This window comes from Gavia stellata, chromosome 6, assembly GCF_030936135.1.
Source record: "Gavia stellata isolate bGavSte3 chromosome 6, bGavSte3.hap2, whole genome shotgun sequence".
Classification (NCBI taxonomy): domain Eukaryota; kingdom Metazoa; phylum Chordata; class Aves; order Gaviiformes; family Gaviidae; genus Gavia; species Gavia stellata.
Genome location: NC_082599.1, coordinates 29112247 through 29136343, shown reverse-complemented (window position 1 = coordinate 29136343; position 24097 = coordinate 29112247). Strand labels below are relative to the sequence as shown.

The 24097-nt window shown below is 37.7% G+C and overlaps 1 protein-coding gene across 1 annotated transcript in view; it reads left to right on the top strand.

The window, feature by feature from the left end:
• The first annotated feature begins 1262 nt into the window (after nucleotides 1-1262).
• ICA1 (islet cell autoantigen 1) overlaps nucleotides 1263-24097 on the top strand; it is a 62442-nt gene continuing 39607 nt past the window's right edge. The window contains exons 1-5 of the mRNA XM_059818333.1: nucleotides 1263-1293; nucleotides 3879-4050; nucleotides 6070-6142; nucleotides 7643-7766; nucleotides 9973-10171. Coding sequence (XP_059674316.1) covers nucleotides 1277-1293; nucleotides 3879-4050; nucleotides 6070-6142; nucleotides 7643-7766; nucleotides 9973-10171 — 585 coding nt within the window. The 5' untranslated portion in view covers nucleotides 1263-1276. The remainder of the gene's footprint in view (nucleotides 1294-3878; nucleotides 4051-6069; nucleotides 6143-7642; nucleotides 7767-9972; nucleotides 10172-24097) is intronic.

The window sequence follows — 24097 nt, the reverse complement described above, 5'->3', positions numbered from 1 at the left end:
TGCAGTTCAGGAGTTTCCTGTTCTGATATAATCTTGCAGCAGCTCATGGAACTTTGCCAGGAAGTTTCACAGATACTCACAGTAAAGGGGTTAGAATAAGAAATCTGTGATTTGGCTCCAAATAGAAGTACATGTGCTTCACAGTTGCAGGAAGCTCTCAGGTTGCTTGCATTCCCTTGTTCAGGTCCCTGCAATCTGTTCCAGTCCCTTTGCCACTCCAGTGCTAACCATACTGTCTGTAAGCAGCACTGTGCTAGATAGGTTTCCAGTGTCACCTCTCCCCATTGCAGTCCCTTTTCTCTCTTGTCCAGACTAGTGCCAATGTTCAGTTTCAGCACCATTACCTTCCTAGGTGCTTTTTCCATTACTGTTTTCTCAGTCAATCAGCTTCATATCTTAGTGCAGCCTGTTTGTGTGTTCCTTCTGTGCCTGGTCTTACCATAGGCCATTTCCTGGCAGCACCATCTGACCAGCTTCTTTTTGGTCTTGTCTATGACCATGCTGCCATGCCTCTGTTTGCATGCTGGCTGTATTCTGGAGAAGAGAGACCTCTCTGAAAGCAGAGAGGAGCAGCCAGGTGCTTGTTGTTTATAAGGAGTGTCTTGTAAATTTGGCCTGGAAGGAGTGTGCTCAATTACTGGTGGGAATTGATGTGCATGCCGTCTGGTCAGCTCGAAGTATAGTGGGAGACTTGAGTATCTAAGTTGGAGATATTAACTTATAAAATCTGAAGACCAAATGCATACAAATCATATTCTATCCTCAGGAGCTGTGGTGCCCCTCATAGGAAAAAACACCTGGTCGTTAAATTTTGCATCCATGGCTCAAGACATGATGTAGCTAGTGTTTTTAAAAAATAGATCAGTGGCACATGTGTTGTGGCTAAAACTTTGGGGAAAAAAAATTGACTGAGGAAGATGCCTAGCATGGATGATATTGTCTTGCCTCATCAAAAGTCACTGAATTTATGCCAGGTAAATTTGCTTTTGCCTGGAAAATTTGCTAACATATAATAATTGCCAACATCAGCGACACCACTTAAATGTGTTTGTTGTGGATTTAAGCCAGAATTGTGTGTTACATGAGGAAAACATTTGGTCCACAGATAAAACAAGTTTTCTGTTGTAACATGGTAAACAAGATGCTACAACGTAGTAATTTGCAATGTGAAAAGGTCAAGGTTTTCTAGTGTCTAACTTGAAAATCATGTTTTAAAGGTGTTTGTATTAACTGATAATTTCTTGTTTTATTTAAGTGTCTGAAGAAAACAAAAAACATGGAAGGTCATAAGTAGTAAGTACCTTGATCATTTTTTCTTATTCTAAAGAGGTAATGGTGTTTGGCATGTTGATTTGTCACTGTCCGAGTCTATCACATGTTATGTTCTGGCATCTAGTATTTGTATGAAGTCACTGGTAAACATTCTGTTTAAAAAGAATAAAATAAAAAATGAAAAACTGCCAAAGAATGGAAAAACAAGTGAATTGACTAGATAGAAGAATAGCACATGTTATCAATTTCCTGCTTAATGGAAAGAAGTGTATGAACTGTCATATTTCAAGAGGTTTTCCGTGGTCATCAACTTCAGAATAAAGTACATCCTTCTTTTAATTATATTTTATGATTGTTTAACAAAACCTAAATATGTCCATGATTTCTTGACTCAAAATCCATTTTAAAAGGTGTTGACAAGTGTCTACCAGTAAAAATTGTCCACATAATATTTCAGTAATGTGATTATAAATCTTTCATTGTCTTAAGCATAAACAGGAGGCAGTAAATTCTGCAAATGAAATTAGAAGCTGAATTTGTCTGTAGTGGTAAAAGATTGTATTCCTCTTATTCCTTCAATTGGTTTACCAGTCTCTAATTCAGGAATCTGTATTAATCCCAGGTTTGTTTGGGGTTTTTTTTGTGACCTCATATTAATAACTCATTTTTATTCCTTGCACCATGCCCCCAGAATTTCTAGTGACCTCAAGTGAAGTAGATATCAAGGCTGGTTGATATCAGATGAATTATGGTGTTTTCTTCACTTGAGCACTGAACTGAGATATCAGTTATTTGCACAGCTGTAGCAGAAGTTAAAGCACACAATTAGCCAGACAGCTAGGGTCTTTATACTGCCTTGTGAGCAGTTTGATTTTTTTTTTTTTTGTTATTTTTAAAGTAATGCTACTCTCATATTCTGTTTTCTCATAATGCAGGGGGATCTTCTTGTTATTTATTAGAGTTGTAGATTTTGTCTTTTAAAGGTGCAGCATATATCAGGTCAATATATGCTTCACCTAACTTGATAGGTTGTCTGTTGTCAGAGTGCGTAATGGTTTGTTTGTGCAGAATTCCACATGAAATGTGGTATGTTTTGCATGTGTTGTTTATTTTGTGCTGTAGCACCAAAAAGGCCTTTATTTTAATTTAATTCATAAACTAAACTCTTGGAACTAATGCTTGGGTAGAATTAAATGGGCAAATATCTTTGCTTTTCAAGTTTGGGGAAGAAGCCAAGAAGTGTGGTGTAGAAGCGCATTTTTAATACTGTACTTGTTCACTTCCAGTTTAATTTCTTACCATCTCTTTGGTGATTAAGGCACTGTCTTCTAACTCAATAAAAATAACTAAAGCAAGTAACAAAACCCTGTGAAATAAACTTCCTTTGCAGGTTAAACTGTGTCACTAGTAACTATATAGAGCAGGTGTGCCACCCTTTTGGGGAACATGTGTACCAATGGCTTGTTGTTTCAGAATGGCCTTAGTATTTCATAGCAAGCATACGTGTGTGTGTGTGTGTGTGTGTGTCTCAATACATAACTTGATGCGTATGTTGGGTCTGAAGACCTCTTGGGGTAGCACTCCTGAGCAATCTGTGTGTTATGAGCTAGTGGGCAGTATCTCAGTAACGAACCACAGTTTGTCACTCCAAAGGTGGAGGGTATTTTTTCTCAAAATAAACTTAACCCTCAACCTCTTTAATTTTCCTGGAGTATTTAATGTGGCAAGTCTTAGCAACCATTTACTTCTACAGATCTGCAAAATCACTGCAGCTTTTTATATATACACATAGGGGAAAAGGCATGTACTTCCACAGAAATTAATAATGGAATGACTCTTCCTGAAACAGATCAAGATTTCATTGTGAGGCTGTATTTTCTACTAAACCCTCTTCATATGGTTTAAATATTGTGGAATATGGAGTTTCTCTTTAGATTGCACTTTTTATTAGGCCTGCTAGAGGAATGCAGAATCATCTGTCAATAGAAAATAATTCTTGAAAAAAAGATTACCTGTTATGCACCCGCAGTTTTCATGTAGTCATTGCATAAAGAAAGATGGTTATCTATCTATAGTTATCTATCTTGCAGATAGCATGCTCAAGAGATGAGTATTCTTCTAATTCTTTATTATTCAATTGTAAAAAAGGGAGGGCAAGTAGTCTAATTCCATTCATAAAATGAACTTTGTGAAATCCTGACACTGCTGAAATTGCATGAAAATTGCTATCTGCTTAAGCAACTCTGCTAGTTCACTTGAAACTCTCTTGTTAGTTACATAAAAATATAATTCCATGGGCTACAAATCATTCCGTAATGCATTGGGAAGAATTCTTTGCAGCTGATTATTTGGCAATGCTACATGCTAAAGACGTTCAAATTGAAAGCAGTGTATTGTTTTCCAAAGTAGGGTGGGAAATATTTGTGGAAATATAGTGCTATTTTTAATTACTTTGTTATTAATGCGTAACAAGAAAATGAGTGTTAGAATACACATGTCTGCATGCAAATGCAGTGTTTTTGATGGAAGTATATTAATCTAACTTGTTAGACTTATTTTTTAAGCATCCTATTGAAGTTTTATAATTTTGTTTTTTAATATTTTAGCAATTATCCAAGGGAATTTTATGACCAATATGCTCAAAGCCAAGAAAAATCTGTGGTCAATAAAATGCAACAGAAATACTGGAAAACAAAACAAACCCTTATAAAAGTCACAGGCAAAAAGGAAGATGAACATGTTGTGGCTTCAGATGCAGATCTGGATGCAAAACTAGAGGTTTGTAATATCTGCATAATGCGTATTCTTTGTTTGTTAATCTTTAAAGTGTTTTCATTTCCATCAGTCCTCTAAGATGTGCATACATAGATACTATATAATAATGTATATAAATTTTTATAATTATTTTCTTATAATACACTTTCCAATTTTTAACAGAAGTACCTATGTAAATATGGGAAGTATAGTGGTATTTTGTAATACAGAAACCTATGTCCCTCAAACTTTATTGGGAACCTAACATCTTTTCTATTTTCAGGTTTGGGGAGCAGGGTTTGGTTTGGCTTTTTTGTGGTTTGGGTTTTTTTTTTTTTTTTTGGTGAGGGGAGCAGGAGATTATCCTTTCTGCTCCTGTCAGTCATCGTTATCCTTTGCTAATACAGGTTTAAAACATTTTTTTAAGTAGTATTCTATAGTATACACAAATGATATTCTTTTCTACAGTTATAAAATACCACATATACCAGAAAAACATGAAATATACAAAGAAGGAGCAAGGTGCATAGTGCAGTCTCCTCTGGGGAGCTTTTTTGCAGATTAGTGCGTTTTGACATGACCAAAGACAGCTTCTAAAAGACTGTAAAGTGTAACCAAGAGAAAGAATCCTGCTGTGTGACAAATGCAGTCCTGCTGTCAGTATCTTCAATCCCACAGGGGAAAAAAAAATGAAGGCTCTACAAATTGAAGAGCTCGAGCACCTTTGACACAAAGCAAAAGATAGAGAATGGACTTCTAAAGTGTAATAACCAAGTCAGTGTCCAGCTAAGTTTTATCAGTATTGTTTTGTTATGTAAGGGTAAATGTTTTGCCTTACTGTTTTTCTTCAGTTTCTTAGAAAATTGTTGAGTTAGGATTCTCAGTTTGTGTTTTAGCTGAAATATAAGAGGCTGTTTTACAACAAACAAATCTTTGTGTTTCTACCTATAATAGTGATGACTTATAATGTGATGACTCTAGCTATGAGGTCTTCGTGATGGGTTATAAATCAAGAGTATGGATGTAAAACAAGCTGTAAGGATGGAAACAGTGTTTTATAAATATATACCTGCATTCCTACTATGCATACTGTGTTGCAGATTCATCAGGAAGGATGCTTTGTTAGCTCAGGTGGGATTGGAAATAGGGAAATTTGTGTTTACCAGATAGAAAAGTACAAGCATGTTTTCACTTGGGCAACTTCCCAACTGCAAGTCATGCTCTCAGTTTAAAAGGCAAGACCCATGTAAATGTACAGGAGGTCAAGCAGATGCGAAGGAAGACAGTTACTGTGCCAGTAGTTCATTTTGTCTATATTTCTGTAATGCTTGATACAGTGGAGTTTAGGTTAAAGTTACAGATTGGAGGTTTTAGATGGACAGGCAGAAAGAGTAGTAATTTTTCTGTTTCCTAGAAACAACCTCCAAACTTGGCGAAGACTGACTTCCACCACCCCCACCCCCCCCACCCCTGCCTACTTCCTTTGGAAATTGCTGCTTTATAAACTTGGTTAGAAAACCAGAGCTATGCCAGTAAAAAGTCCAGTTTAAATCAGTAACTTTCTATGTTGACATACCCATGCAAGTTTTTTCCACCAGACTTTGTGGTATTGAAAGTCAGTATGCATAGTGCCACTTAACACATGATAAACATGCTAGACATTTTGATAAGTTTTTGCTCTGGTGTGCTTTTTTTAGAAACAAAGATTTGTACATCTTCATATGTATCCAAAGGTATCAGTAAGAAAAAAATCATTAGTAGTTTGGTTAACTATTCAAATGTTTCCAAATTATTTTTGTCTTTATTTTTCTTTTGTATGTTATAATTGGTCTGTCTGTAGTTTCAGTGGACAACTTAATTGGAAGAAAAACACAATTGATAAGGAAAAATTAGTTTCAAGTCGAAGAGATTACTCATTGTTCAAGAAGGAAGTAGGGATGCCTAAAAATTTCTGCAAAAAATGAAGCTTGCTCTTGTATTTTAATGATCAGTGTTTCTTGCATACGCTTAGAAATTTTTCTGTGTGTTCTGTTTCAATATCAGCTGTTCCATTCTATTCAGAGAACATGTATGGAGTTGCTGAAAGCAATTGAACTGTATCAAAAAAGGATTTGTTGTAAGTATGAACAAATACATTAGTTAAAATAAGGTCTGCAATATGGAATCACTGAACAAGTGAAAAAGTAAATATGAAAACGGGGAACTACTAGTTTCATCCTAGTTAAAAATAAAGATAACATTCCTTGTAGACAGCTAAAGGCAGACTTGCTTATTTGCTTGAAGATCTCCTAGTTCTTAAGTTTTATATTTGATGATATATAGTGATAGGTAGCAATAAATATGGGAGAAATCTTGCTTTTTAAGTTTGTGGGGGTTTTTCCATTACTTGCTTGGCCTGTCTGAATTCAGAAGTGTCTTGTCTTAGAAATCCTACCTCCATTCTGAACTGTTTTATTTTTTTATCAGGATTGACAATGAAGAATACTGGGCTTCTTGTTAGTTATATAATTAAGTAATCCGTGCTATTACGATGAATTTGATAATGCTGACTTGGCTGTAACAGGTGTACAGTAATTAGTGGCAGTCAGTAGTGAGAGACAGGAAACTCATTTGGGAAGTTTCAAACAGCAGGTTGTATTAAATGACCTCTAAGACTTCTCTCTAATCAATATTGTTTGGTTCTCTGCTGCTGTGATTTCTGGCCTGGAAAAGAGAATCCAGCTTTGGAGACATCTTTTTGTTGAATGTTATGTGCATTTTCTCCAGTTTTTCCTTTTTCTTTTGCCTGTCCAAAGAGTGTCAGAGATAATGTTTCAGGATATGGAGATAAAATTAGAGTACAGAATAGTAGTGTATTGAGTTCAAGAAGTGTTGCACAGTAGCAGGTGAAATCTCTGATGCAAAGATGTGCATGCAGCATGTTCTACCAGAGTATGCTATGAGTCTGCATTGGATTTGACTGTCAGCATTTGGAAAAATGACAAGAGGACTTCAAAAGATCTTTCATTATATTAGGCCATTCACCCTATTGGTAGTGGGAAGAAATAGGCCCTATAGGAGACAGCTGCTTTGGAAGACTAGTAGATTAGGCCATAATGAAATGTTTTTGTGATATTGTGAAGACCCCTGGTTCCAATTTGGAAGTAGTCAACAAGTCAGTGTAAAAACACTTTCATTTTTGTTCGTCGTCTTGTTTAAAAAACAATGAGTTAATTTGAAAATTAATTAATTTGAAATATTCCAGATATTTGAAATACAAATTAAAAAACAGTTTTTGAATTGTATAGAATGTGTGGTGCTTAGTTGCTGGCTGGGATTAAACCACGACACCAACCTAATTCTTTTATTGAAGAAAGAAATAGCATGTTTCTCCTGTTGTCTTTTGGCACCGATAGACTTTTGTGATTCTTGTTAAGTACAGCAAACCCATCAATAAATGTCTCAAGTGAATCAGATCTTCTGTTTAATAGATGCAGGAATTTAATTTTTTTTTTTTTTTTTTTTTTGCTGTGCTGCTTGGATTTGGAGAGATCAACCTATCTGATGTTAGGCCAGTTTTAAAGCTGTTAGGAATCTATTAAATGACGTGTTTGACCACTCATTTATTTTTCGTTAGTTCTGTCTCAGGAAGAAAATGAATTGGGGAAATTTCTTCGATCACAGGGTTCTCAGGATAAAACGAGAGCAGGAAAAATGATGCAAGCCACAGGAAAGGCCCTCTGCTTTTCTTCTCAGCAAAGGTATATCTGTTAGAATTACCATCTGATTTATAAAGTATGTGGGATAATGGTAGTTGATTCACCGTTGGCATAATTAATTTTGCCATTTGAAATGTGTGAGGAACCAAATGATATGAAAGTTATTAGTGGCCAAAACTGCTGTAGTACTGCAATATTACTGGCTTGCTCTGTGTAGTTTTGCCTGATCCTGTTTTTTGTCCTGTGGACCTGCTATGTCTGTGTATCTGCAGATCCCCCACCTGTGCCTGTTCAGCTCATCAGTTCTAAAGCTGTACAGGTGCATCTGCATGGCCTCTCTAGCAGTGGGGTTGTAAAGGAGCTGATGTCAGGTCCCTCTCCTGCTTAGTGGCACTTCTCGCTCTACAGAGAAATGCTACAGCAGGCCCATTGTGGAGGTTTCTGGGTCCTGGGATGGCAGATAAATGAGTAAGGGAATGCCTTGTTCTGGGCTATGGAGTCTCATACCACAAGTAGACAGAGGTGAGAGGAGTCTAAATGACATTTTCTGCTTTAACCATGAAGTCCTCCAGGAGAAGATCCTAGATCCCCACTGAGCTCATGTAGGTTGGGTAGGAGCAAATCAGTAAAAGGTAAGGAATACAGAGGGGCACACATACACACAAACACATGCTGTTGCCCAGAGCCCTTGACACTGTGTTTGCTCAAAGAGTCTAAAATTAACAGTACTTGATGGCATTATGAGTATTAGAATGCTATTTTTTTCTTAACAGTAGCAGGACTATGAAAGTTTGAAAATCACCATCATTTGCAAGGGAAAATTCTGTTCCATTATATTTTACAGGATTTTTTTGGGCTCTTAATTACTGTGATGCTTTCCAGCTTTAGCTTAACAGTGCAGCTGTTTGGCTCAAAATAAAACATCGCATACAGAACACTGAGAATTTCATATGTTTATCTTGGGCTAGAGTTTGATCATTAGCACATCCAGTAACAGCCATGAGTGGGATCTCTAAAACACATGTAAGGCACCTTTGAGCAAAAGCTGTGATGATTTGCTTCTTTATAAACCTTAACTGTTTATAGAAATCCTACTGTATGACATGTCTACATAAACTGAATTTTCCTTTGAATGGCTGGGTAAGTATTTGTAGAATGACAAAAAAGTGGGGGGGGAAGCCACAATAAGAAGATCACATTTTATTGTATCTCTTAATGCATTTTTAAGGCATCTTTTTAAATAAACTCACATAAAAATAAAACTAGTTGTTTGTCTGTCTTCTCTTGAGCCATCCTCAAGCTCATGTTGAAGTTGGGACTGCTCTTATTTTTATGTTGCATGCTAATAGCTAGCTCAGTAGCTGGAGATCAAGAAGACACAATTTGCTGGTTACTGGAGCTGAAATTAGAAATTCTCTTATGCCTAGGAGTCCCTAAGTAGCACATTAAACTAACTCTACACTGGTGTGGAACTGGTTGAACCCATTCTGGTGAGGTGGCTGCTGGCAACCAAGAGGAAAGCAGAAGGAGCAGGAGGAAGCAAAGCGAAAGTTGGAGTAATTCTGTCTAGTTCTGACATCCCATTAGGAGCTGAAGTGGTGGCATAGGGAAGACAACAGTGTCCCCTACTGCCTTTCCAAAGTGTAGTTGCTGGAAGAAACATTTAAGAAAATGCCTAAATCCTTCCAAAAGATAAATGGCCTTCAAAGGAATTGTTCAGATTCCTTAAAAAAAAAAAAAAAAAAAAAAAAAAAAAAAATTGGATTAATATCTACTTGACAGATGACTTCTTTATTTACATGTACATTTGAAGATTAAAAGGCTAATGGAAGTGCTTTTTCTGAGGCTTAACACAACAATCCTGATACATCTGTGGTATGTATCCAGTAATAAATTATCTCAGGTACATTTTTAGAGTTGTTAAATGCAGCTTTCAAAGAAGAATGTTAATAGCATACATACAAGCAGCTTGGCTAACTAAAATATATATATGCATTAGAAAAGGTTCCTTTTCCACTTGCATGTGGAAGTGAAAGGTCTTGACTTGAATAGGAAGGTTGTAAACACATTCATGCAAAATTACCCCATTCACATGTACCCCCAGCCAAGCTGTAGAACTGTCTGAACACAGAGTAGTACTTAAGTGAACTGTTTTGGCTGTGTAGTTGTATTAACCCATTTACCTTTGTGGAAAAACTTCTTTAACATGTTCCTCTCCTTCCTTTCTTTTCTTCACGCCTTCCCCCAGATTAGCACTGCGTACTCCTTTGAGTAGATTGTATCAAGAAGTGGAGACTTTCAGATATAGGGCCATTTCAGACACATGGCTGACAGTAAACCGAATGGAACAGTATCGGACTGAATACAGAGGAGCCCTACTCTGGATGAAAGATGTGTCTCAGGAGCTGGATCCAGATCTTTATAAGCAGATGGAAAAGTTCAGGAAGGTATGAAGTTTCCTGTAGTTTCCTAGAAGGGGATGCCTGATGAATGACAATGAAGCATGGTTTTAATTCTTCTGAGGAAGACATAATTCAGCAGCACTAAGGATGCCATTTATCATAACTAATCCTTTCTGTGTGAAAGAACTCCAATTAATCTGATGTGGAATACAGTATCCTTCACAGAGTTGACTGTAAGGAAAGATACAGTAGTAAGAAACAGCATTTTTCAGTAGTCTATTCAACTTCAGCCTAAATCTTTATAATTTAAATAATATATATTTTTAAAGAGGATTATCTAATTTTAAATACTTAGCTGTGATGCGTGAATGACTAATGGGAGAAGATATGTCTGCTGTCAGCTGGGGAAGGGAAAATAGATTTTTGCAACTAAAATGTACAGAATAACAGAAATGCTGAAGTATCTGCTGCTAAATTTTTGGGTGCTGTTAAAGACCAATGCTTTCAAATTGGCTATTGTTGGATTTGGGGGAGGAGTTGCAAATTTGGAATTTGTTTTTAAGTTCCTCATGCAGTTCAGCATGATTCTTGGGCAACTGCTAAACACTAGAACTGCTAAGAATGCACTTTCCATAAATGGTCTTCATTCAGTGTCACTTAAGTTTGCTATACTCCTCCCCTCCCAAAGGACTTCCAAAAATGGCAAGTCCTAGGTGGTCGTCTGCAGATTTGCTACCAGGTGCGAGTATAGAATTTATTTGGACTGATCCTGTCCCAGTCAGTTCAGGAATGCTCATGAGAACTTCACATTTGCTAGTGAGACTCTAGAGATGATTTTGTTAAAAGACTATAATGTTCAACAGTTCGCTGTTTATAAATCTTGACTATTAGGAGTAGTTAGGATCCTAGGTATAATATAGTGGCATGTGCTTTGACTAAAGGCAGTAAAAAAATTTACACAAATTGTGTGATAATTGAAAGCAGAGGCCTAATAACAGAAATCGTATTAAAGCGTACATCCATATATGCATGTTTGTGTGGCTTAGAGACGGGTAATGTACAAAAGAGAATCCCTGTTCATCAATGGCTTAAGCAGTCTGTGACTGAAAGTGTTTGGAGATGAGATACTTCATTTGGGATTCCAAAAGCTTGAATAAACCATCCTAGTGGGGAAGGACTGGCATGCATCTAGGCTATGCCATTCTTTGTAAACTGAAGCGGTGACAATAGCAATTAAGGAAGGGGTGGAACAAATGAAACCCCAGGTAGTCATCTAATCTTTATTTAATGCTTCAGTACAGGATAGTCCTGTAAGTCTTGTGGCACCAGACATGTATTTTATTGTGCCTTGTGGGAAATGTTTATAATGGCAAGTTCTTGCAGGTAAAATAATTGGTATGGTCTTGGCCTCAGCCAATTGCTTATGTATAATGTTTGATTTATTAGAAAAACACTTAAAAATGGGATGTTAGAATGAATAAAGCAGTACTGGCAATGGTCATACAAAATTGATTTATAGCTTTCTTGCAAAACAAATGCTGTGGAAGGTATAAATTATATAAATGGCAAAGTAATTAAAATAATGTAGGTTTTGTACAGTGAGCTGCTGTAGTTAAAATGTTAGATGTGAAATTTCAGCCATCTTGGGTTGCTGTGCTTCCAGGTTAGCAAAAATAAGTTTTTGGTTTCTTTTTTTTTTTTTTTTAAAGCTCTCACAAAACTTAGTAGTAAAAATGTGGAAACACTAAGTATTTTTAAGTATTTCTAGGTCTGAAATGACATTTTTTTCTGACATATTCTGACATAAAGAAATAATTAATGTAGATTCTAAAGTTACGTAGCGTTACCTCAAATAGTTTAAAAAAAACCAAACAAACAAACAACTTGGAGAAGGTCTTTTGAACTTTTCTTTCCTCTGACTGGCTTCAGCTGAAAACCTTTCAGATCACACTGTAATGCAGAGAACAAAAAGCTCTATATTTGTAGCTAACAAAGTAAAGAAATGCCCTTGGTATCCACTTCCCTACATATCCCATCTGTGCAACAGGCATATCAAACTAGTCTTTGAAGATTTTAACGCTTGCAGAAAGTAAACTTTTTCTTTTTACATTTTGGGAAAAAAAACCCCCAACAGTACAAAAATAAAATCCTCAAGCATAATGTACCCAGATAGCTGTTGCTGAACAAGACACAACAGTTTCTTTTTAGTGCTTTACAAATGTAGTAGGCAAACAAAAGTAATGGTGGATACTGTAGTCCTAAATAATTAAAGTAGAGGAGTTATTTTTATTACCTTTTTGTTCTATTCTTGCTTGCAGATCTTAATTGTACCATAGTGTGGCAGTGTAATGCTGGGGTTTTAGGTCTTATTTTGAATCTGTAGCAACAATTTAAGAAATCATGCTAGTGTTGTGTTGAGAAAGATATCATAATTACTGATAGAAGGTTTTTGGTTCTAAAATATGCCATCACCAGAGAGAAGTGTTTGATCTGGAGCTGCATATCTAGTGATACATCAGCAAGTAGTTGATGAAGCTGATCCTGTCAGAGCACTTGAAAGAAAGTTTTCTTCAGACTTCTAATTGTAAAAATCTTAAGTATTACTTTACTTGAAATAAAAAAGATGTTTACTTAACAGTGCTGGTTTAGTGATCTTTAATGCACCTAGTGCATCAACAGTATTTATATCACTGGGTTATAGGCCTGTTTTTCAAGTATGTAGCCTTTTATAGTGTAATCCTAAATGTATCATGTATACAGATATGGTACTTGTTTTTGGAGACCAAAGCTAAATCAATCCAGATGGGTTTTTCATACCTTCCCTCAGAATAGCTCAGGCTAAAAGATCAGTAGTTGAGTCAGTATTTTCAGAGCTGATAAAGATCTGACTTAAAACATTGGCATTTTTGTAGCTCTCTTTCAAAACAGTGAGGTACTTGAAAGAATTTTCTAATGCTGTTCTCAACGCATCATTCTAAATATGCGAGACCCAGCAATACTACCACTTTCAAAGTGTCTCAGAACACTGCAGAACAGCCTTTTTACATTGTTATTTGAAGATATCCATGTGATTGTAGCTACTTGAGTCAAACCAAGAAAAACAGGCGAAGTATTTACTTTTCCCTGCAGAATTCTATAAATGCTATGTACCTTCATTCTTTTTTTTTTTTTTTTCTATTAACAGGTTTTATGGATACTCTAGTGCTGTTCTAGATATAGAGGCCTTCCATCCCAAGTTCAGAGTTTGAAGTGTTGCTTGAGAGAATATAAACAGTGCTTTGGCAACATTGTGATACTTAAAAGAATTTGAATGAGTTAATACCCCTTTACCAAATTCTCCACCACTAATCAGGTTTTTAGGGTTCTTAAATCCAGACTCTTTTATCTGTCTGGTGACTGTACACTATAGCATGAGCTCTGCCGAGGTGTTGTAAAAGTATAGACCAAATTACCCAAGTGCTGATAGTCTCCCATTGTCCTTCCTCCAGCTCTGAAAAAGTTAAGCTTTTCCATGCATTTCCTGAGAAGGAACATGCCAGTGTGCAGAGTGATAGGCTATGCCACCAGGCAACACCCTCCTATGTGCAGCCTACAGGAACACAGAAGAGGCTCTGCTGTTCAGTTTTACTTGCTAAGCTATCTCAGATGTTTAATGTTTATACAGTGCAATAGAGACTTTCTCATCAAACCTATAACAAGTGAAAAATGAGAGCTGAAAAAATTATCATGGTGACCTTTTGGCTAACTATAAGAAAACTTACGTCTGTGACATGGCAGGATATATATATCATGCTACATTAATAGAGCAAATTAATCCTTTCTATATTTGTTTTTTCTTCCATCATTCTTCTACTCCTCTGCTTCCCCTTCATTCTGAGGCTTGAACCAAAGCTGGAGTAGCTTTGTAAATACTCAGTGGCTATGCTGGGATCCCTGAGACAAGCCACACTGCAGCGGTGTACTGAGAACTGGGTACCTAGAGGGTTGGGCTCTCTTTCTCCCGGTTGTCTAGTCCTCTCTGCTTTGCCAAAGCTGCTTTCCTAGGAGCTCTGCTTCTGTATGAACCAAACGAAGCTCAGATGGGAGAAAGTATAGGTTGAACCTGTGTAAGGGTAATTAGTGATGCATGGGCTGGTTGCAGCAGAGCTTTGTAAATGCTAAAAGAGATTCATCTGCTTGGAGTACAGTGCAAGTCCTGTATCTGTCTCTTTGGTACTTGGATATTAAAGCAATAAATATCTGCATTGTAAAACAGTATGCATTAGATGGGGTACTGTCTGGAAAAAGACTTGAGTTTTGATCAATATATTTGTATGGGATCTGTGGGGGGAACAAGCTGGGCCTCCTTGTTCTGGAAGATCAGAAAGGCCCTATCCCACAGTGCAGAGCCCTGAACTACTCCAGTGGTGTTAAAGAAGTGGAATAGATCCTACCATAGCAGAGGATTGTCGGAATATTCCCCAAAAGATCCTAAACGATTATAGGACCCTTAATGCCTAGCTGTTATGTTGCATGAAGCTGTTGTGAAACTTGCAACCTTGCAGATGCGTTGTTTGGGCACAGTTTATGTCCAGTTCTTCCTAATTGTAGCACTCTATAGACTTAAAACAAAATTAATGCCCTTAAATGGCATTTTGAAGATAAATGTGTCAAGAGAAAACGAAAGGCAGTGAGAAAAAGGAAAGTTCAACAAGAACTCATAATGATATAACAGTAGCTTAATCTGTTGGTTTTATCAATGTACTAATGTAGAGAGTGGCTGATCTCTGCAAGTTCTCTGTTAAATATCTTTTAAGAAAGTTAAAAGTTAAAGTTTGTGCGGACAGCTGGGGAATAATGAAGATCTAAATAAATCCATTATATTAAAAGGTCAGAAGGGAAACGCTGAAGTATATGTATTCATGGTAAAGATCTCTGCAAGTAAGAATAAGATACCTCTGCTGCAGCCTTACAGGGAAGGCTCGGGACCTACATCTCTGTCCCCCTGCTGCCCCCTTGCCTATTAGCACTGCCTGGTATGAGTGCATTTTGGCTTGTGTGATGGTGAAGGAGCTGTACCATGTTACAGCATCATCTGCTACTCTCCGTCTACTCACCTGTCCATTAACATCAGCTGCAAACAGCCCTGCAAACCTGGAGGCACTGTGGAAATGTGCTGGAGGATTTTTTTTTTTAAATTCTCTTGTTACATTTGAAAACTCCTGGAGAGCTGAGGAAGTGCAAAAAGCCTGGGAAAGAAGAAACAAATATGATGCTGATCTTTGAAGTAAGAACAGACTTGGCAGTTGCCATCCTTGTATACTTAGTTACAGTCCCTGGTAAAAAATGAAAAGGAAATCTGTAGGCATTTAGAGGCTAACAAAATGAAGAGTAAGTGAACAACACAGGTTTATAAATAACATTACATATTTCTTTTTTGTTATTTTGTATTTTTAATCAAATTATTAAATTAGTAGGAAAAAAATTGCAAATCTGGATTGTTGCAGTTCCTTGTGAGTGATTACTGGAAAAATGAATTTAACTTTGCTAGAAAAATAAGAGCTGTGAGGCACTGAGGGTTGAGAATATTGGCTGAGGGACACTAAACAAAGTTTCAGAGGATCATACAATATAAAGATTGGAAATACCTTAAAGATCAACTAAACTCTCTTCCTGCCAGGACAAAAGTGTGCATTTGTAATATATTTTTCCAAGTGTTTTTCTACATCTAATAAACATAATTCAGTTGAGGGTGACACTCTGAGAAGTTTTGTGGATATTGGTGGTGTTCTAGTTCAATTATTAAAAAGTCAACCGAAAGAAAATGTGCTAATGATAATTACATGTGCAGATGATATTGAGCTGGAAAGTCTTTTGGTTTTCCAAGCAGCAAAATATATCAGCATCTAAAAGAAAAATGGCTTTGGCCATTGCAGTCACAATGGTGTAATCAATAAACTCTTAGCTGCCATAGTTACAAATAGCACTGTAAGTGATTGATGTTTAGAGCCAGTATGGTAGTCACTGTTTACCAACTTTAGTTTTTAAAAATTAAAAAAAGAAAAAAAAAGTTACAGGCAGCAGTTGTCTCAGTTTCTTTTTAGGTGATGCTTCCACATTAAATTCCAAGGTTAACTTCATCTGGAAAACTTAAGGTGCATTTGCCTTTAGGTGACAGAAATGTAGGCCTTTGCATGTGAGAGAGCAGATGATGATTGTTGTGCTCTGGAAATGTCAGAAAGATCTGAGTAGCTTTAGTAGACCACACATTAGATATGAGATGCGTGGCACTATATGTGAAAAATAATGCTGGCTTTCATAATACCTATTAGGAATGTGAGATGGTAGAATCCTATCACTTTGATAGTCCATCTTTATCACTCTTGGTTCAAAATCTTCCTTTAAAAAAAAAAAAAAAGCCCCCCCCCAAAGAAACCCTGATCTGTATTGCTGCTGCTCATCAGATGAATAGGTGAGATTCCAGGAGATCCAATAATACTCACTGCAAGATAGCTGCGTACTCTAAAATTAGTAAGATGGTGTCGCACTGTACTCTGAGATTCACATCTTAATGTAGCAATATGATGGCAGAGATAAAGAGATAACAGCATGCTCTTACAATGTGATGATAAGGAACACTTGCACATATCACTTCTTGTGACATGCCTGTGCCACCAAGAGTATGTTTGGTTTCATTCTGGTAGGGAATAGCAGTAAAAACATTATTTTTTTAAGTGATTTTTTGATATGAAAGTATATGTTGTTGGAAATGTTGAACTTAATGATTTACCTGGAAATTAGTGTAGTGAAAAACAAAACACACAAAAAAGTGCTCTTTATACAAAATTGTAGGTTTTGTTTTGTCATGATTGTCTCTCCTTGTGAAAACAGATGAAGTTTCAGTGCTGAGTGTGTTTTCTCTGTGCAGTTTCTGCTGTAATGTTTTTTCCAGGTTCTCCAATGTCAAATTCAGTAACATTAAGTGAAGAAACCAAAACATTCCAATATACTTTACATACAAAATGCTCAAGCATTTCAAGGCAGTTGTGAAAGATGCACCTTTTTTGAAAAAATGACCGTAAGCAGAAATGTTCTTTTATAGCCTTATAACTTCAAATTACCATTTCAAGTACAATTTGTAAGAATTGGGTAGACAAGAAGATAAAATCAATGATTTTCTGAAGCCATTTCATGTATATTAAATATCACTGACGATTGTTACTGGGTTAAAAGCAAAGTAACAATGTGTGATGGAGATGCTCTTTTAAAAGCATAATGAAAGTATGCCACTTAAAAATAGAAACAGGCTTCTTGGAACAGATTACATCATCTTAAAAGGTATTGCTTGTAGAATATAGTTGCTCCCAGAGATTGATGCTTGCCCTTGAGAGGCGATTCATCTGTTCAATTATTTTTAAGAAAGAAGAGTCTGAGGTGAGACTCAGCAAAATGGCTATAAAATAGAATAAAATGAAATGCTAGACTACAGTTACAATATGTTTTTTAATAACTTTGTTTCATGTAACCTAGCTGAAATAAAAAAACAGCAGACTTGGTTTAATTGTTGTGCAGTTTCAGACTTGTATTTATTTCAAGAAAAGGCAGGCAGACACATCCTAAAAATTTCTGTTCACTTAATTAGCAGAACTTGTAATATTTCAACAGAATACAATAAATATATATTAAAAAAATAGGTGATTTGAATCAATAATAATGTTAAGTCCAACTTTAATAATTATTAGCCCCAATATTAAAAAGGCACTCTAAAATATGATGTGACAAAAATTAAGCTCTAGGAATTTTTCTCATGTCTAATAATTATGGAAATATGTAAGCATTAAATGTAATACTGAACTTTAAAAAAAAAAAAGAAAGGAACAACTGAATGCTGTTTTCACTTAATTATTTTTCTGTGTTTTGGTCTTAAAATCAGAAAGAAAAAATGATTGCCTAAACAATTTCTATTGCTCACATGAAGACTCTAACCCTGCAGACTGGTCTGTGTGGGCAAAGCCCCTAACCCATGTGGGTCATTATGTGAATTCAGAACCTAAATGAAGTGTAAAAATGTAAACAGAATAGGTTGTGAAAGGAGAAATGAGATTTGGAAAATTCCCTCAGCCTTAATAATCTGAAAAGGCTAGGGGGATAGCTAAAGAAATATTTTTTAAAAATAAATGAAATACAGATGTGACCAAACTGAGAGAATTCTGCAGGAGAGAAGAATAAACAGGAAGGGGAATACAGCTGTTGGGGAAAACATTGTTTACACAAGAGAACCAAGTTTTTCTATGGTCACCACTGCCCAGGAATTATTCTTATACTTTCCTAAAATGCCTGGGCACATACATAATGTAGTCCATCTGCTTTTACTTCATAAGGCCTTTGCTGTTCAGTTATGTGCTACATAGGCTCTGAATGATTACAAAGATGCTACGTTTGATTTTTCTCCTTCACTTAATGAAACCAAATTGAAGATAGGATTTAAAAAACCCCACAGATAACCAGAAAAAATGGCTAATATGCCATTTCATTTCTGTTTTAGAGATATTCTACCTGAACACTGCTTAGATTTCAAATGTTGTTTCTTTTGTCATAGCACAGTGTGAAGTCTGAAGAGCACTACAGAAAAATTTGGGGGTTTTTATAAGTACAATCTTTCTGAGTTTGTATCCGGACAAAATATAATTAAATTGTTTTGAGGGAAATAAGGCATAATTATTGATGTATTTACCAATGAGTAAACTAGTTAATCATCATGTATTTATTTTTCTGTTTGACAGCTTTGTCAGTTCAGGTAGATGTCATATAGCTTAGTTGTCTTTATCACTTGCAAACTGGAGCAATAACGATGCACGGGATTATGTGCAACAGACATTGTCTTACAAGTGAATTATGATTATTAGTGGGTGCCATTTGATATTCTGTGCATAAAGAGGTTAAATAGAAAACAACACCCAAAACCTCAACTGTAAGACTCCTACTCCTGCATTAGCACTTTAAACAGAGTGGCTTTGCGCTCAGGACAGTGAGAGCATCTGGGGACTAAATATTAAAGGCAATTTGGTCATCATGGTGATCTTGTTACAGCTATCTTTCTTGGAGTGTTGGTGTCACACCCAGCTAGGATTTGCAGCATATATGTCAGTGGCATTCCCTGGCACTTTGTACATCCGCCCATCCCAAGCATACCACCACACTTGGCGTTGGCCAACAGGATCTTGCAGGTCAGCTTACTGTTTTATGGTGCTTTCACTGGGGAAAATGTTGCTGCACCTGTACTTGAGCTTTTCACATCCCATTACCTAATGCCTCCATCTGTCTACTCAGAAGGGGCCCAGAGCCAAGTAACAATCTTGCTCAGGCCCTAAAGTATTTAATTCGGATGCAAAGAAATGAAAAATATAAATAACATTTTCTAACTATGAGGACATTGCACCTAAAGGACTCAAGACAACTCCAAAATATCTTCAGTAAATGAGGTAGAAACTGAACTGTGTAATTACTAGATGAATAAAATCACGGGCATAGTAGAGAGATTAGTTTTATTCTATATGATCATTTTCTTTACATCGTTCCACTGGTCTTTCAGTGTTCAAAGGTAGTAATTACCTGTCTCCATTTCCTGCAGGGGTTAACTGTCTAATTGCTCTCAACTTGCCAGCATCCCCCTCTGCACCATGTATGCTAACCATCCTTTGCTCTCAGGTTGTCTAACATGATTAACATAATTGAGTTATGATAAACTCAGAGCAATTGTCAGCACTTTTAACGCTAAGTCCAGGTTACTTCTGGTTTAGAGCTGAACATGGTCTTTCAGACCTGGAAGCTTATTTCTTTGCTTTTACTGTTTATTTTGGTCGGCCTGCTTCTTGCTACAAATCTTTGCAACCATTTTGGGCAACTCGTAGACTGTCATCCTATTAACAAAATGTTTTCAGGCTATACAAAGTTATTTCCATCTGTGCAAAGAGCTGATGGATTCTATCAACTCCCTCATAGTCGTTTGAGGAGAAGAGACGTTCTAAGTTACCAGGACCAAACTCTTCCCTAAAGAGTATATATGTTCACGCACAAAAATGCGCACCTGTTTGCAGTTTAGAATAGTATGTGTCTAAGCATGCTGTTGTGGTAATTACTCACAACTGCAGACTGACAGATGTGTGTTCACTACTAGAACTACATTTGGGGCTTGTGATGTAGAAGTTTATCCCCAAACTCTGAAGCAATGGTACTTAGATGAATGTTGTCCTGGTTGCAATTTAAGAGGCTGTTGGTCACAAGAATAGAAAAATCATTGGTAATTATTTTCTTTGTATGTCCTTGCTTCAAGGTCTGTATTAGTGTCAACACTATTTTTTCTTTTCGGCCTAGTAAAGCACACATTCCGGGTTTGAATAATACTGAAACTTGTTGCCAACAGAAAGTCGAGGCATGTATCTAGGCTTCTTAAAGTATAAAAAAGCAGACCACCTGTTAGCAAGGCTAGAAGCTATATATTTATTGCCTTTCCTTTATTTAAGTTGTCATTTCATGTTTGCTTTTTAAAATCATTTGCATATTGTTCAAGCTATAAAAATGAATAAAATTACTGTGAGAAACCTTTCCATCTTAATAGTTTGAGGAGCATGATATGCTCTATGCTGGCTGGTAATCAGAGAATAGCCAGAAGGTGTAAGCTCTGAGGGGCAGAGCTGCTCCCATCCACAGTTTATTCCTGTAAAGACCCAATGTGGGTGAGTTGGGAGGAGAGGCTATGTGCAGCCTTGGCTGTCACATATCTGACTGCATGACAACTCCCTCCTTTGATGCAGTTTGAAGTTAAACAGATTAACCATGAGTAGTTTGTCTTTATACTGGAGAAAAATAGAGCAGAAGCCTCATGCAGCCAGCAGTGGTGTCAGCTGGGATGTAGCTGCTGACTGCAGCCCTTTGCTTCCCCCTGTACCCTCCTTTGGAGCAAGAGCTACAGCTCTTTGGGTCAAAGCTGCTGAGGCTGGGCCCTTCCCTACATACAGTGTGGACACACTCATTTGGAACAGATTTCTTTCTGCACAGGCAGGAGATAGGGAAGTTGGTAGGTAACATGTAAGGAACATGGGGCTATGTATTTGAAGTGTGGGGGAAGAAGATTCTTGGAAAGGAAGAGCCAGGAGTACACATAGCCCTTTTTCTGGGGAAGGTGTATGGCTATGCAGAGATGCTGCTTTTCTGAATAGTGGTGCCTAAATGAAGCTGAACTTGTACAGAACTCTGTGTAAACACCACTGCATTTTGAGTATAGCATCTATCAATTTAGCTTAAAAATGTATTTTCCCCAGCTTGAATTCAAGTAAACCACTCTTAATTTGAAATAAGTCTTGTGAAAACATGCTTAGCAACTGTTTAATTCAAAACCATTTTTAAAACAGTTTAGTTAAGCTGCAGAAAAGTAACATACCTTCTCCATTTCTAGGGCTGTGGGCTTGGAAGCTCTTGAATCTTTTAAGATGGGGCAACTCAGTAACACTTTTTTGCTTTGCCTGATTTTTGTGTTGTACTGTGATCTGAATTTCAATAATGAGTCTGAGTGTGGTTCTGAAAAATTGAAGACTGTTGCTGCTTTCAGCTTCTTAAAGTAGCAAACTTTCCTTCATTTTACAGTAGCTAGTGGTTGGATTTATGAAAGTGATCCACATCTTATATTTGAGAGTTGGTTGCATCCTGTATTTGATAGAAATTTTTTTAAGAGCTGATGTATTGTATTTTCTGTGTATGTTCCATTTTATGTTTTGTTGCAATGAATTAATTGCTGCTGGAGCAATTGGATTCATATTCTGCAATTGCACTGCACTGCTCTGTTTTTGAAAGCTGTTGTGAGGCTTAAAGCTAAAGATATTGTTGTCTGGTTTTTGGTTGGATGAACTTGCTGGATTGTGCTGAGAAATGTAACTTTGATCAGGGCTGTGTCCAGCTGCTAGATAAGTGGAAAGGATTTCGCAGAGGCTGCTCTCTCACCAAGTGACATGCTGTGTCTGCCTGCACTGGGCCATGCTAGAGGGGCAGAAATCGGGAAGAGGGAAGAAAGTATCTCCTTAATTCCTGGTAATTCCTTAGAAAAAAAACCTCAGAGGTTTTCTTTTGCTGTTGGGCTGTGCCTTTCAACCTGTTTTGGGTTTTTTCCCTGTGAAGGGACTAAATTATTTTTTAATAATGGAGGAGGAAGTGTATTCCTATTGCTGCAGGGCAGCTGTTCAAGAAGTTGTTATTTAGTGCAGAGAGCAATATTACTTTCCACAGATAGTTTTCATGTCTCGGGGAAATTTGGTTTGGATGTAACAAAACTTCGCTGCTGCAAAGACACGTTTGGATCCAGGTCTTGGTACTAGCGTAATATTGATAGTAGGTAGGAAAAGATGTCAAATTCAAGCCAAAAAAGTTAAACAGGCAACAAAAAAAACATTGTCTTCAGACCTCTTCAATTAGAATGCCTTGTTTATTGAATAGCAGGAAGACTTTTGACATATGAATTTAGAGTATTTTTAATTGATGGGCCTGTTCTGATTAACTATCTAATCCAGTAGTAGGGCTGCTCCAACAATATTTATTTTTAGCAAACTACATTCTTAAAAATAAAAAAGAGGGGAAAAAATTAGCTATGTATAGTTTTTCCCGGAGGATTCATGTAGACTATAAGACTGTTCAGTGCACCACTCCCCTCTTAAATACCATGAGTAAAAGTTTCGCTCAGCAGACAACCCTCTAGGACTTGAATGAGGAGAGTGTTGCCTGCATGCTTGGGCAGTGGATGCTGGAAGCTAAGCTAGGCCTATCCAGGTAGATCCTGTAGGGTTTGGCAATCCATTTCCAAAATTCAAACCCCAGGTCTTAATATATCTGTAGACTTCTGTACAAGGGGGTACAAAATTTTATGAAAGTAAAGCAGTTAACTTTATGAAAGTAAGCAGTTAACGACCTGCTATGCCACCTGGACACTCATAAGTCTATGGGGCCTGATGGCATCCACCCAAAGGTGCTGAGGGAGCTGGCGGAGGAGCTTGCCAAGCCGCTGTCCATCATTTATCAACAGTCCTGGTCAACGGGGGAGGTCCCGGATGACTGGAGGCTTGCCAACGTGACACCCATCTACAAGAAGGGTCGGAAGGAGGATCCGGGGAACTACAGGCCTGTCAGCCTGACCTCGGTGCCGGGGAAGGTTATGGAGAGGCTTATCTTGAGGGCGCTCACGGGACACGTGCAGGATACCCAAGGGATCAGGCCCAGCCAGCACGGGTTCATGAAAGGCAGGTCCTGCTTGTCCAACCTGATCTCCTTCTATGACCAGGTGACCCGCCTAGTGGATGAGGGAAAGGCTGTTGATGTTGTCTACCTGAACTTCAGCAAAGCCTTTGACACTGTTCCCCACAGTATTCTCCTGGAGAAGCTGGCGGCCCGTGGTTTAGACAGGTACACTCTTCGCTGGGTAAAAAACTGGCTGGATGGCCGAGCCCAGAGAGTTGTAGTGAATGGGGTGAAATCCAGCTGGCGGCCGGTCACAAGCGGAGTCCCCCAGGGCTCAGTTTTGGGGACCGGTCTTGTTTAATGTCTTTATTGATGATCTGGATGAGGGGATAGAGTGCACCCTCAGCAAGTTTGCAGATGACACCAAGTTGGGTGGGAGTGTTGAGCTGCTCGAGGGTCGGAAGGCTCTGCAGAGGGATCTGGACAGGCTGGATCGATGGGCTGAGGCCAACCGGATGAAGTTCAATAAGGCCAAGTGCCGGGTTCTACACTTTGGCCACTACAACCCCAGGCAACGCTACAGGCTTGGGGACGAGTGGCTGGAAAGCTCCCCCGCAGAAAAGGACCTGGGGGTGTTGATCGACACCCGGCTGAATATGAGCCAGCAGTGTGCCCAGGTGGCCAAGAAGGCCAACAGCATCCTGGCTTGTATCAGAAATGGTGTGGCCAGCAGGAGCAGGGAGGTGATCATGCCTCTGTACTCGGCGCTGG